This window comes from Melanotaenia boesemani, chromosome 6 (genome assembly GCF_017639745.1).
Source record: "Melanotaenia boesemani isolate fMelBoe1 chromosome 6, fMelBoe1.pri, whole genome shotgun sequence".
In the NCBI taxonomy this organism is placed as follows: domain Eukaryota; kingdom Metazoa; phylum Chordata; class Actinopteri; order Atheriniformes; family Melanotaeniidae; genus Melanotaenia; species Melanotaenia boesemani.
In genome coordinates this window covers 15,286,605-15,301,231 of record NC_055687.1, presented here as the reverse complement: position 1 = coordinate 15,301,231, position 14,627 = coordinate 15,286,605, and the positions used below count along the sequence as shown (strand labels likewise).

Genomic DNA, 14,627 nt, shown 5'->3' with positions numbered 1-14,627 from the left:
CAGTCGGACATAGTCGGGCTCTACAACAGGTTGTGCTTTTTTGCTATGTAATAAAAACAAATGACTATGTAATGATTGTTGGGGCACAAAATGAAGAAGAAATGATGTCTGTTTGTTGGTGATGGTAATTGTGTGAGAAAATGTGTCAAAATTAGTTTTGAAATACTGATAACACACTGAAACAAAGCACATGTGTTTTACCCTTCTCATTATAAATGTTTATTTCTTTATTTTTCCTGATGGCTTACTTGAAATAAAATAGAAAGAGAAAGTAGAAAGACTTTATAATTGAGGAAGGAGTATGAAATAATCATGGAGTATAAAATCTATTTCCAGTAATCACACTGCATTTATAGTACAAAGTTCATTGGGAATAAATATGTCACTTTGACAACATGATGGCTTCACAATACAATTCATTCCTATAATAGTGCTATAAAAGGACTGAATAAATGCTTGTTATCAATAGGGGTATTCATCTGTCGTGCTTTTACTCAAATAAGAGCTCCACCTGTCTGAAAGCAGATAACAGCTACTTTGAACTTTTAATGTAATAAAAACTTAGCGCAGCAGTAAAAGGTTGTCATAATGTGTGGTTATACAAGGCATGCTTTAGTTTCTAGGTCACAATCCATCTGGAGTGTAAAATGATACAAAGGGCATATTCTTGAATTTAAATAGGAACTAACTGCTTAAATCAATAGATACCGGAGAAGAGGTAAATATTATAATAGGAAGAAAGTAGAAAAGAGATGTTGGTAGGGTGCTGCTTTGTCATCATTTACAGCCTCAACGACTGCTGATAGGCTGTTGTAAGCAAGCTATCTGGTCACGTACTAAACCCAACTTATATACTGGTTTTATTTGGAGGAGGGAATGCAAGGGATGAGAAACTCCAGTGAAACAGTGCCATCTAGTGGTGCTTACACCAGTGGTTCTCAAACTTTTTGTACCGCGCTCCCCTTTGGACGAAAAAGCATTTCCATGCCCATCCTGTCTTTATATATACAGAGCAATATTATAACTATATAACTCATAACTATGTAACTTACTATACCCATAACAACACAGACAGCCACCCAGCGTGGGTCAGCACCCACCCCAATTTTCCAGCCGCACACCCCGGGAACCAGGGCACCATCTACCACTCCCCTCATCCTCCCACACAACCCCCATCTATCCACCCCACAACCCCTTACTCACAGCCACCCTCACACCGTACCCACAAGCATTCTCTTTCACACACCCACATCACACTCTACCCTCCCTCCATGCCCTGTGGGAGTCATCGCGGACAGGCCAGAGGATAGTGAGCCCAAATCCAGCCCAACTGACATTTATCTTTGTCCATCAAAACTTATGCCAATAAGCAGAAAACTGGGATTTATGGGTGATAAACGGCTCCTAAAAGACAATGAGGAAAGTAGTTTTTTTTATTTATTTATTTATTTTCATATGTTTATTTTATTTTATTTTTAACTAAATGTGGTTTTATCCTGCTGGGTTTTAGGCAAGACAGCAAAGGTACGACATTTTATGGTTATATGCTTTATAAACCTGAAGCATAAATTGGCCTTCTTTTGCCTCTGGTTCAGTAAATCTTGGTCATAGCAAGATGAAAATCAGTCATGAAAAACTTACAGTTTTGGAATCGGTGAGATGTGAGCTTTCAGTAGAGGTGTGGTTTGTCTTTGTTCATGCCGTCGGGTGGACACAGGGAGACATTAATTTGTGTTTACATATTTTTTTGGACTGGTCTTTTAATTGTTTATTGTCTTAACTGTGTTTGAAGCCAAAAAGCAGAACCAATGTGAACAAACTAAGTACACCCTAAGTCCTTCCTTAGAGAATAATTTATTTTTTATTATGTGTGAGCACATCTAAAAAAAAATTTAAAGAAAAAAAAGTTGTCAGTTTGCCAATTGAGACAGTCTATCATTCTACAAAATGAGAAAGTGGGTGTCCCAGCAAATTCATCTGAAGGTAAGACCATCCAATGTTCTGGAAAACTGTTAAAAATCCAAAAGCTTTACCTTGGACTCTACAACTCGGATTTAACATGTTCAGTTAGAAGACTGCGTGACAAGTATGGATAACACTTAACACATTTGTTAGTAGGTAACAAATATAATATAATAATAATATAATATAATTAGAGCTGGGCACATTGACACCTTATTATCGCCCTAACGCATTATTTAATTAATGTATCCAAAAATTCACAGGAATAAAATAGATAAATGAATGAATACAATTCTCATTATGAAATAAACTGCAAATACTGACTAAGCATTTGTTGTGTAATGACAAACTTCCTCTCATTAGTTTGGAAAACTCTGTGTCCATCTGCAACAATGGTTTCATCATCAAGTAAATTCCCATGCTGTGAAATGTGGGTGGACTAAGATATGCAATGGTTTAGTAAAAGGTTCAAAAGACAACTCACTGTCTCTAGCACATAGAGATGAGCTTCAATTAATATAAATAAAAAATAATTTTCAAAGAAAATTGTGTTTATTCACATTTTTTATCAGTTTATGAGCTTTTTTGTGACCATTATTGACCCCCACAACCAGCAAAGCAGATGGAGGAACATGAAGGAAGTGGAAACTTTTGGTGCCTTCATTCAATTAATTTCTCAGTTTTGTGTATCCCAAACCCTGCAAAATATAAAAAAAATATTTTATTAGAGTCTGAATTATTTTTATTTGTCTATAGAAAATGGTTGGTTTGTAGTTTATATACCATTCAATTCTTTTAAATATGAACATGCAAACAAAACTCTGCACTTAATTGTAAGACAAAACCTTTCTTTTTTGTTAGTAGGTAACAAATATAATATAATAATAATATAATATAATTAGAGCTGGGCACATTGACACCTTATTATCGCCCTAACGCATTATTTAATTAATGTATCCAAAAATTCACAGGAATAAAATAGATAAATGAATGAATACAATTCTCATTATGAAATAAACTGCAAATACTGACTAAGCATTTGTTGTGTAATGACAAACCTCCTCTCATTAGTTTGGAAAACTCTGTGTCCGTCTGTAACAATGGCTTCATCATCAAGTAAATTCCCATGCTGTGAAATGTGGGTGCGACTAAGATATGCAATGGTTTAGTAAAAGGTTCAAAAGATAACTCACTGTCTCTAGCACATAGAGATGAGCTTCAATATGAAAACCAACTTCAGTCTTTATTGTGCTCTGCTGGTGGCACTCATGGGTGAGAGCACTTCATTTACTGACTTCTTATTTTACTTATATATAAAAATGTCATTACAAATAAATCTTTTGTTTATTGCCTGTGAGGTGGCATTTAATTCATGATAAACATGTGACTGATGAAGAATGAGAATCAGTAAGCTGAGAACATGAAGTTAAATTGTAATAGAAAGACGAGAATGGCTGTGAGGATACAATACTGTATACATTCTTAGCTCTCATTCTGAAGTTGGCATCCACAAAATTAGCCTATAAATAAAACCTAAAATGACTCCTTCCTGTGTTTCAGGAGCCCCGGCGTTGGGTATAAGTGTCGAAATCGCCTGGATGGGCAGTGTGAGAGCTGGTTACCCTACCGTGTTCATCTGCTCTTCTTCATGCTTTTCAAACTGCATCTACACTTGGAATTTTGAGGACAGAACAATCAATGGGAGCACATTAACCTGGACTCCAGATGGCCGTGATGATACAGTGGAACTGAAGTGCACTGTTCTTGATCGAAAAACAGGAGAATCCATCAGCACTACCACCGTTCTAGATATTATTAAAAGTAAGTATAGTACTGGACAAAAACTTAAAACATTTGCTTAAATATTTTACTTAATTATTTTTAAGGCAAATATATTTATTTTTTTATGCAGTCATATATTTCTACTTTATTACATGTTGAGAGGTCTACTTGTTTTATTTCAGGTTGGATATAAAATAAGTTCCTTGTAATATCTCTGAGGTTTCAGTGGGGACTCCTGTTCTAAACTTTTGAGATGGGTCATATTTTATATCTTAAGCTTGATATCTAAGCCTTGAAGATGTAAAACCATTCAATACTGAGATTATCAATTTCAAAGTCCATAAAAGAGATGAAAAGTAATTTTATTATTACTCCCATAAAATCTATCTTGGGGCTGTTCTGTTTGCTTGATCTATAGTTTGGAAGTCACTGGACTTTGTAAGGACAATTGACTGATCATAGGCTCTGTTTCTAGATAAGCAAATATCTGAATAAATGTGGTAATATTTGTCAGAAATGCATTGAATCCACTCTTTTAAGCCAAAGATGTATTAATAAAAGAAAAAGAGTTGGAGTCCTTCTTCTCTCTCAATCAATTAAAATCTTTTTGGGGTGTTTTGTTTTACAGATCCAGTGTCTGTACAAACCAGTCCTTCGAACACAGTACCTTCTGTCAATCAGTCACTGAGTCTAGTTTGCAAGGGTGCTGCATCTGGTGATCCACAAGGTCCGTCAGAACTGATCTGGTTCAAAGATGGAGCAAAACTGACTTTGCATGAAAATATGCAGCTCCTTCAAAATAATTTCACTCTTCACTTTAACCCACTGCTGCCCTCCAATGTTGGTTTCTACCACTGTGAAGCTTTTCTGCCTACACTGCAAACAAGAGTCTTAAGCTCAGGCTATCTACTCAGTGGTAAGTATTCAAACGGAGGATGCGACAATGAGGAGTTTGCTACTGCTAATTATTGTAAACTTTCTAATCTTTGCAGTTGATCCGTGGCACGTCACCATCAGTGGACCTGACTCTGTGTTTGTAGGCAAAATGAGTCAATTCACCTGCCTGACCAGCTGCAAATTGAATGTTGAATGTACAGTCAGGTGGCAGTACAGAGGAGGTTTCCCTACTGGAACCTACTTTTCCGTCCACGCAAATCAGCTCAAGTGGACTCCGTCCATTCCTGGGACTTTCCAAAACTTCACCTGCATTGCTGAAAATGCAGCTGCTGGACGCTCTGCTGAGGCCACGAAAATGGTAGAAGTCAAAGGTGATGACAGCTGTTTAGTATTCAGTCCCTTTTCTGTGGCCCTTTGTTAATGTTCAGCCAAATATTGAATGTATTTGTTTTTATTATTGATTAATCTATTGATTGCTTGCTTGATTGACTGAATGTCATCTTCCTCCCTAAACAGGAATTCCAATCTCTGGATCAGAGGTCATGAAGCTCGGTGGGCTTTTTTCACTCATCCTAATTGTTGAACTTTTAACCATTTTTGATTTTTAAATCTTTTACATTTTTCATGTTTTTTTTAACTTCTTAATATAAATAAAAACAATTTCCAAAGAAAAGTGTGTCTATTCAATTTTTTTTAATCAGTTTATGAGCTTTTTTGTGACCATTATTGACCACCACAACCAGCAAAGCAGATGGAAGAACATTAAGGAAGTGGAAACTTTTGGTGCCTTTTCTCAGTTTTGTGTATCCCAAACCCTGCAAAACTTTAAAAGAAATCTTCTATTAGAGTCTGAATTATTTTTATTTGACTATAGAAAATGGTTGGTTTGTAGTTTATATACCCTTCAATACTTTTAAATATGAACATGAAAACAAAACTCTGCACAAAAGAAATTGTGTCATATGCTCATTGCTGCAATTTCCTTGAAAAGTCTCCTGTGACTCAACAATCAGATTTCTTCATATCCTCTTTGCGATATTTCCTGAAAGATCAGAAACTAAGGTGTTAAGTCAGAGATGTTTCTGCATAATAATGCAAACATTTGATTTTTCTCCAAGCCTTCCCACTTCATTAGATGCTGTCTAACTTCATTACCTGGATGCACAACTACACAACATTCTTCAGTCAGTAACAAGTCTTTTAATGTTATATTAAAATATCAAGCATCATCTCAGGTAATAATGACATTATTTGATATGATGTTCAATGTATTATCAGCTGTGATATGCATTGCCAAGCTTACCAAGCTAGATCTGCCAAAAAAACGGCCAAAAGAAAGTATTTTGCATGATAGCTATTTATTTTAGCTACCCATATATGTGAATTAAAGGGGCAAAAGCAAAATTTTTTCAACGCAAGGTTTGCTGTTGTGAGCTGCCTGTTGAGTAAAACAAAGTGTGTCATGAGCCACACCTGCCTCTACCTTCTCCCTCTACTTGCATCAGATCCATAGCTATTCGCAGCCATTTTAGTCAGTGGTTTGGTTCACACTGGGCGCTGCAGTGCGTGTCAGAAGCATCCCAGAAGCGCCATGTCGACTAAACACAGAGCTGAGTCTATTTTTGTCTGCGCATGTGTCTAAATGTACAGCTCAGCAGTTCAGACAGAAGCAGACAGGAAATCAGACATGGGAGCAATGTAAAAGCCTCCGGAAACATGAAGACATCATGTCATTAATCGGTCCAGGTGTCTCAGGGTTTTGTTTTTTTTTAAATCATGGATAATAAGACATTTATCCTGGAAGTGGAGAATCACAAGATACGCTGTGACGCTGTGACAATCACAAGATTCTCCACTGTTACTGTGATTTTGTGATCTTGCAGATCCAGCTACAAGAATGCACCACATCTGACACACTCCAGGTGTGAACTGACCTTCTGCAGAGGTCGGAACGAAACAGCACCACAGCCTGAATGCAGCACACACACACCTGGTGGAAAGTGGGGGTAACTTATAACGTTTTTGGTGTTACTTACCTGACCAGGAGAAGAAGAGCTAGCTCTGAGTCAAAGCCTCTTTAACTCTCGCAGGGCTCTCCTCTTTGGAAATATCAGCCCAATCTCAATCTGGGTTCTGTCTCTTTCTTTGTTGATAACTTTTATTTCCTCTGATAACTTCTAATGCCAGATCATGGATGTCATCTGGTGAAAGTTTCATTTCACTCTCCGCCATTTCTCCTAAAAAATATCAGCTGCCATTACTCACTTGCTGTAGCTGTTAAGAGGGAGGCCCAAGGGCTCCGAGACGAGAGAGGAGGCAACAATTCACATGAACATAAATGAATGCAAGGCCAGACCGGCTGGCAAACACACCGTCTCTCTGGAGATCAACACAGAGACGTGACGTCATGCTATACTCCGGGTGAAATTACACCTCTAGTTCTTCACATATCCATTTTTAAATTTGTTCAGTCTAGAAATGATGAATTTCCACGTATTGCCCCTTTAATGACCACAATATACTATTATAATATTCATGAAATTTCCCAATAGGCTTCTTCATAATCTAAAGACATCAATAACATGAGCAGCTCAGGAGGAAGAGCGTTTACCAACCTGAAAGTTGGTGGTTCAATTCCAGGCTTTCCCTGACTACATGCTATGCCCTTGAGCAAGATATGGAACCCACGTTGCCTCCCAATGTGTCCATCGGGTTATGAATGTGTGTGATAGGAATAAGCACTTAGTATATGACAACAGAAGTGCTGTATGAGTGTGTGTAGTCGTAGTGTGCAGCAGTTTGAGTGGTCACCATGACTAAAAAAACTGCTATATAAGTTGATTGAATATTTTTTTTATTAAAACCAACTTCAATTATTTTCATTTATTTTATTACCTACTTTTAATTCTTATCTTTGTGACCTTCTTCAGTTTGTTTCCCACAAGGAAGTGCTGTACTCTCAATTACTAAATTGCTGTATGAATTGTACATCCTGTGACACAGTAATGAAGTAAGCAAGTACTGATGAAGTTTCTTTACCAATCCTGTATTATTTCTCTGTTGCGTTCTATGTTTGTGAAACCATAAAATTGCTCATGTGATGTGGTAGAAATTTAACTTAGAACAGTATGAGCTTGGATGTTTACATACACCCATACACCCACTCTGTGGAATAACTATCATACCTTGTTGGAGAGCAGTTGCTTCCCTGACGATGAATGTACTGGATCACAAAGATAGAACCCGTAGCAGGCGACTGATCGAGAATCACACAGATGTATTTCACCAGTTTCGTTATTTCCACCACATGAATATTTGTTGCTACAGCCATCTGTTAAAATTGTGGTTCTGAATGAATTAAATCAATCCACAAAGAACAGTATTAATGTTATGAACATACAGATGTCAAACACGGAGCTGCTATATTTACCTTAAATATATATAAAGCCTCATAAAATAAATCTAACGAGTAAAGGAGTAACTGGCAAAGTACAGAAAAGACTGGGGCCAGAAAGGGTCTCATGATCTAAAAGTAGTGATAAGTATCGCTCATGATGTAACACTGCCACCTATTGCCCACAAGTTATATCAGGACATCTATTCTGCCTCGCCAAGCTGCTGAGTCATACTGATATATGCGAATACAGCTCCCCCCTCAAAACCTTGGTTATATTAATGTAATGTAATATTGCCACTATGTCAGTCACAGTAGCATAAACGTAAAAAGATGTCTTTGAAACAACAGTAAAAAACTTAACTGCTATAAACAAACTTTACCAAGAACATCTAGGCCTGTATAGGTTTATAGTTGGATTTCCTCAGCATTGCATAGGTAATGAAAAGATTAGGCTGTTCTTGCCAACTTTGGTTATTGGTCTCTTGTATGGTCCAGATATAACATGAATGTTTTTGTAAATATAAGAAGAGCTGATACAGATGGTCAGTGTGGTTTCCACAATTGGTTTTTAGCAGATCTCACAGGTTCTGCAGATCTGTTTTAGATGTCAGACTTTTTGTAATAAACTTTTTTAATATTCATCAAGCTGGTGTCCGGAGCTCTTTTTCCTTCCCAGCTATCTTTTCCACGTCACCTGCCTCAAGTAATCTAAACTTTGTACAGAAACTTCATGTGTTTGGAAAATCATTTTTAAAGCAGCCTATGCTGAGGGGAAAGGGAGTGGCAGTTACATTTTTATAGAATACTTTGTGACTCAAACTGAAATTACCAGCAAAATGCATAAATAAATATATAAATGCCACAATAATTTCATATGTCAATCAACAATATTGAAATATTTAACCATCAGTCTAAACAAATGAGAGGGAATTATGTTATTTGCTCTCACTCCTATTAAATGTTTTACATCTGTATTTTTATTTTTAAAAACCCTACGATGGCTGTTTTACTGAAGATTTAATGACGCCCAGCCTTTGCAGCATCCTTACGACTAAATCTAGGCCTTGAACTGATGTGAGCTGATCTCAGGGACATATATTACTCCAAGGTGAACTTGTACAGCTATTTATTGTAATATTTTCTTATTTTATAACCAATACGGTACATAACAAAACAGGATGCAATAGTCTTTGGAACAAGGGGAACTCCTGTTGTTTAAACATCAACACAAAAACAGGTTAGTACCTGCCTGCAGCATCAAAGGACACCAAGAGTGACATGTCTCGCCCTTCCCTCTCCTCCTCTTCCTCATCATAATTTAATTATATCCTGTGTTGTGGTTTATTCTCAGATGTTTAAGGAGGTTTGTTGTGTTGCTCCTCTGCGTCTTCCCACACACATCATACATCACGTCATTGCTGTTCAGCTCCACACGTGATGCACGGACTGAGTGAGTGAGAGGCGCTCTGTTGCTCCACTTCACTTATGGCGATGGCAGGCGCAAGAAAAAGTAGTTCCTACCAACTGGGTACAATTTAGAGAAGATCCTGATATTTTAGTTACTCTTCATGTATTCAGGTTTTAACTGGTACAAAGAAACGAGAGCACATAACTTCAGTTCTAGCGACCCTTCATGGCTTCCTGTGTACCTGTGAATTAATTTTAAAATCTTTTATTTGTTTTAAAAATCTCTTAATATACATGACCCTTCTTGTTTGTCAGACATGTTGCAGCCATATGTGTCTTCTCGCTCCCTCAGTTCTGTGGATCAGACACTGTTAGTAGTTCCAAAGAATCAAGGAAAACTTAGAGGTGGCCGTGCTTTTCTGTTTTGGGTCTAATGCTATGGAATGAGCTTCGCCAGCACATCAGACAGGCTCCCTCAATTGCTGTTTTTAAGTCTCATTTAGTGTTTGGCCTTTGACCCTGAGCGAGGCTTTGACAGTTGCGATTTGATTACTGGTGTTTCTCTTTTGCTGGCTTTAGTTGTTTTTATTTGTTTTGTTTTGGGGTTTTTTTTGTGTGTGTGTTTTTTTATGTCTGCTTTAAGATTGTTCCTGTGTCTGTTTCCTTTTTATATATTTGTTTTTATTGATGGTCTTAGGTTTTAATGTGTTTATTGTTCTATTTTATTTAATTTTATCTTATTTTATTTCTATTTTAATGTACAGCACTTTAGTTGGCCACATAGTTGTTTATAAAGTGCTTTATAAGTAAAGCTGGTATGCTATGGTATTCCAGTTGGTGATAGACTGTATTTTTATCCAAAATCAGTCAAATATTGACATTTTAACATGAAAATCAATTCTAGAAATATTAAAAGCTGGTTTTGGTGGTAGATATTAGACATTTTAGTATTGATTCACACTAACAAGGGTGTCTCAGTTCTACTGACCAGAGACAGAACATTGATGTGGTGAAAGATTAAATCGGGCATAAGATCAAAAAGGCGGTTTACCATCTCACTGATCATCAAAGCTGACGGAGAGGTCGATAAGCAGTCATTTGACCACTCGACACTGTGATGGTGAAACTGTTCTGAATTCATACCACAAGTCATTAATGACGTGATGCAAAACACTGTTAATACACTGAAAGTGAAACAGATATATCTTTTAATGAAGAGAAGGTGCTAAAAGTAAACAGAAGAAACCTTCTGTCCTAGACTAGTTCTGCACATAAGACTAGTTCACAACTCTGAGGGTCATTCCAGCATTGGAGGACAATTTGAGCATAGAAACATTTGAAAAAATAACTATTTAAGTATTTTTTGTCATGCATTTTTGAAAATAGCATTATAAACAAACAAATCAATCAAAAATGAAAGGAAATCCACCCTATCATTAGCTTCAATTCAGGAAAATATGCTAGCTGTGAAATGTAATGTTACTGTTAATACTGAAGACAGAGTTAGTTATAATATATAATAAAGAAAAAAACTAAATCAATTTGGGTTCATTTTACAGTATGAGTAACAGGGTTGCATTGGTTAGAGTGACACTCTCAGCCAAGGCTGCAGTGATTGGGAAAATACGAAAAAATTGGTCTTAACCTTAACCTTGGTCTGCCCATGCTGTCAGCATAAATCTTGATGAGTCATTTCCTCTGTGTTATGTGACTCACTGTTTTTCTTCTTCTGCCATGCTAAACAGGTTTTGGTAACAGGTTTGCATGGATGTTGTGGGACACAAGTTCAGCACATTATTACTATTATTTAAAATATGCTAATTATTAAATTCAACTGTTTCAGTAATAAAAGAGAAACACTTAGACAAGATCATCCCAAAAAAATGCATTAAAAACTTATTCCAATGGTTATATTTGACATGGAAGTTTGTCATTTAGAAGAAAGGACAAGAGAAAAATCCCATTTTAGATGCTTGAGCTCTAATTTTAATAATAATTTGGAACATATTTTCCAACAACTATATTTTTATTGTTTTTCTCAGGGGAAGTGTAATTTACACCAGCAGTGCATGTATTAGTGTATTGTGCTCAATTACTTGGAATTTTACGGGTGGGACGTAAAATGTCCTCCAATTCTGGAATGTCCCAACAAGTGACTCACATATACACATGAACACGCACACACAAACTCACTGCAACAAGCACTAACTTGTTATTTATCCACACGATGTAACACAGGAATATTATAACAGCTTGTTTACTAACTGTTTTGTCTTCAGTTTTAGAGAAAAAGAGAACATGTTTAGTGACCTGGTGACAACAACCGTTCCTCAGTTATCAACTCTCTAACTGACACACCTTTGAAAGGAAAACAAATGGAAAATATTTTACTTGATCTCTTCAGATACATCATCCTAATTTTTTTCTGCCAGAGGTTCAAATGCCAACATGTTGATCTTTATGTGCATTTGTATAAATACCAAACAGCAGTTTTTCTTGGTTGTGTTTGTGTTGTGAGATGCACAGGCTGCAACTCTCCGGATTTCCTGAGGACCTTAAGACTGCGACAAAAACTCAGTCCTATACTCACCGAGGCCATCCTATACTGCAAACATATAGTTGAGCACATCATGAAGTGAAGCAGTTGCAGCTGAATTAACTTTGAATGTAAATCTATTGAAAACATGTGAAAAACTGATAGTAAACCTTTGTGTTGGACTCTCTATAAGTCCTATGTCAGGTGTTTACACATTATCAAGATTAAAGGTGGAAAGAAGAGAAACTCCCTAAAATCTAACCTGTGGAAGAAAGGATTGGTGTAGTGGTAGATAGGATGCTGATGTGTAAAAAAAACAACAATAATGTGTTATCTTTTCATTATAAAGATAGAGCAAAAAAAAAAGTTAAATAAAACAGCACACACAACTCCTTACTTCCCATCATTCCCCACATACTTGCTGTCATAATTTGTCATTTAACAAAACTTCACCCAGGATGGCAAACACAACTGTTATCAGCTTTTGTATGTTTGTCAAGATTGAACACCAAATACCCAGAAACACCTGCAGATAAGACCTGTGTTTTCTGCATGAGTAGGGGGCTGGGCACACAATGGATAACTATAATAGAGGTGAACTAGTAAGGAGTTTGTCAGACAACTGAAACAAAATGGAGAAGCTTGTGGAAACCTCAGCACTTGTTTTTCTGATTTTAATGGAAGGTAAGTTCTGTTATGCTGATGAATTCAGGATCAAAACCAACTGGTTAAAACTGGAAGCTTGGTGGTGGGTTTTGTGTATTTTGCATAACATTAGATTTTTCCCTTTGTCAGCTTTTTCAGCCTCTGCTGCAGTGGAGGTGCAGCCATCCATCAACCCTGCTGTAGTCGGGGGCACCGTGACACTGTCACTGTATCCTTCTGTGACATTTAACGGTGGAAGCTGGGCAGTGGGAGACACCCTCATCCTCACGTGGGTGAGGGACCAGCAGGCGGTTTTCCCCGGTTACAGTGGCAGAGCGATTGTTAATGTCACCACCGGAGCTCTCACTCTGAGTTCTCTCACCCTGGCTGACTCAGGAGTCTACATGGTGCAGAACCCCCCACTGAGGGCCAACACTTCAGTCACAGTTATGGGTAAGGATGATGAGATAATGTTCAAGGTTGGAAGAAGCATGTACATTTACAGCTTACAATCATTAATTCATGACATATTTTTATAGAATTTCTAAACATTTCAGAGTAAAACAAGAATGATATGTATACATGTAAACTATCCATACCATCCATCATGCAAGGTGAAAGGACAAGACAAGGTATATTGTAAATGGCGGAAAAAGGGACAGAAAAAAGTGCTGATCATTTGTTTACACTGCCCTTTTCACTGGAACAGGTTCCTTGCTGTACTGAGAAACAAGGATGACACAATGCTCTTTGATGGGTTTTACGTGATATTTGGACTGATAACTAGAAAAGTTAAAGGTGTGTTCCTCGGTGTAATAGATGGTTTGTGTTTTAGCTTTGCTGCCCTTTTAGTCATATGACTGTGTCCTCTGGCTGGTTTCAGTCTGTCCCCACTCACCTTTGTTTTGTCATTTTGTTGTTTAGTGTCTTTGATCCTTTCATTTCACAGAACCTCTGATTTCAGAATCGGTTTAACACATTTTCTCTCACATATAAAAAAAATGTAGATGATTAAGACATATTCATTATTTAATAAAATGTAGATGTATCTGAGCTTTTTTTAAAGGTATCGTGTAATCTAAGTCAACTTAATATTACCTGATCATTATATCAGAAGTAAAACCTTTTCAAATAAATTCTGATTAATATTAAGATTTTCAGTGTTTTTAGTAACACCAACATCAATAGTCCTTACATATATATTTTTTTTTTTAATCAATCTGTGAGACGACATTAAGAATACAATTTCAGCTGCAAGGTTATAAAAGAATAAACATTGTTGTAGATTTGTCTTCAGTTTTATTTTTCATTAGTAATCTTTAGGAAAAGATGCACTTCATTTAAATTAAACTTATGACAAAAGATTAATAAATCATAAATCTTGAAAGAAGACTTCTGATTGGAAAACACTTTTTTATTTTCTTTATTTTAGACCCAGAAATGTGTAAGTCGATTAGAAAAAGTTGAAAAGTTTCTTTAAAATTACTCAATTTAGTAATACTACCTTCATCAATGTGCACAGTCAGTGTTTCCCTTATTTTATACACATGTTTAAACAAAGTTCAACACATGTCATGAAAATATGTTTTATTAGCTGAAGAAGTTCTTTTTTTTACTCATGTACACTACTGGTAAAGATATTGGACATGCTTTCCATTTGATTTAATGGGAAAATGTGTCCAAACGTTTGACTGGTACTGTAGATTTCTTCTTTCTTTTTTCTTTTTCTCTTTTTTTTTTTTTTTTTTTTTGCATAATCATACATAAACATGGTTGGTGTTAGTGAAAAATACATAGATCTTAATTTTGATGAATTACATAATTGCTTGTTACCATGGCATTTGTAATGGACAAATTAAGAAATAAATATTATAGAATTCCAACATTTTGTATATTTTCAATCCGTGAATTTGAAATTCATGAAAAAGCCAGAATGAGCCTTCGTGGTCTACATTAAGTTAATGAACATTTTGTCTCATTCATTGGTCTATCGCAGAACCC

General features: G+C 36.4%; 1 protein-coding gene across 1 annotated transcript; it reads left to right on the top strand.

Annotated features, from left to right (window-relative positions):
• The first annotated feature begins 3,142 nt into the window (after positions 1-3,142).
• Positions 3,143-5,249, top strand: LOC121641390. Its single transcript, XM_041987494.1, has 5 exons — positions 3,143-3,234; positions 3,523-3,783; positions 4,373-4,660; positions 4,737-5,012; positions 5,158-5,249. Exons 1-5 carry the CDS (start codon positions 3,174-3,176, stop codon positions 5,247-5,249), a joined length of 978 nt encoding a protein of 325 aa, XP_041843428.1. The 5' UTR covers positions 3,143-3,173.
• Positions 5,250-14,627: the final 9,378 nt, after the last annotated feature.

Bases quoted from the DNA above. Each gene is read 5' to 3' on its own strand.
- LOC121641390 (XM_041987494.1), top strand. From the start codon at position 3,174: ATGAGCTTCAATATGAAAACCAACTTCAGTCTTTATTGTGCTCTGCTG. The intron at 3,235-3,522 runs GTGAGAGCACTT...CCTGTGTTTCAG, and splicing joins TCTGCTGGTGGCACTCATGG to GAGCCCCGGCGTTGGGTATA. The intron at 3,784-4,372 runs GTAAGTATAGTA...TTTGTTTTACAG, and splicing joins CGTTCTAGATATTATTAAAA to ATCCAGTGTCTGTACAAACC.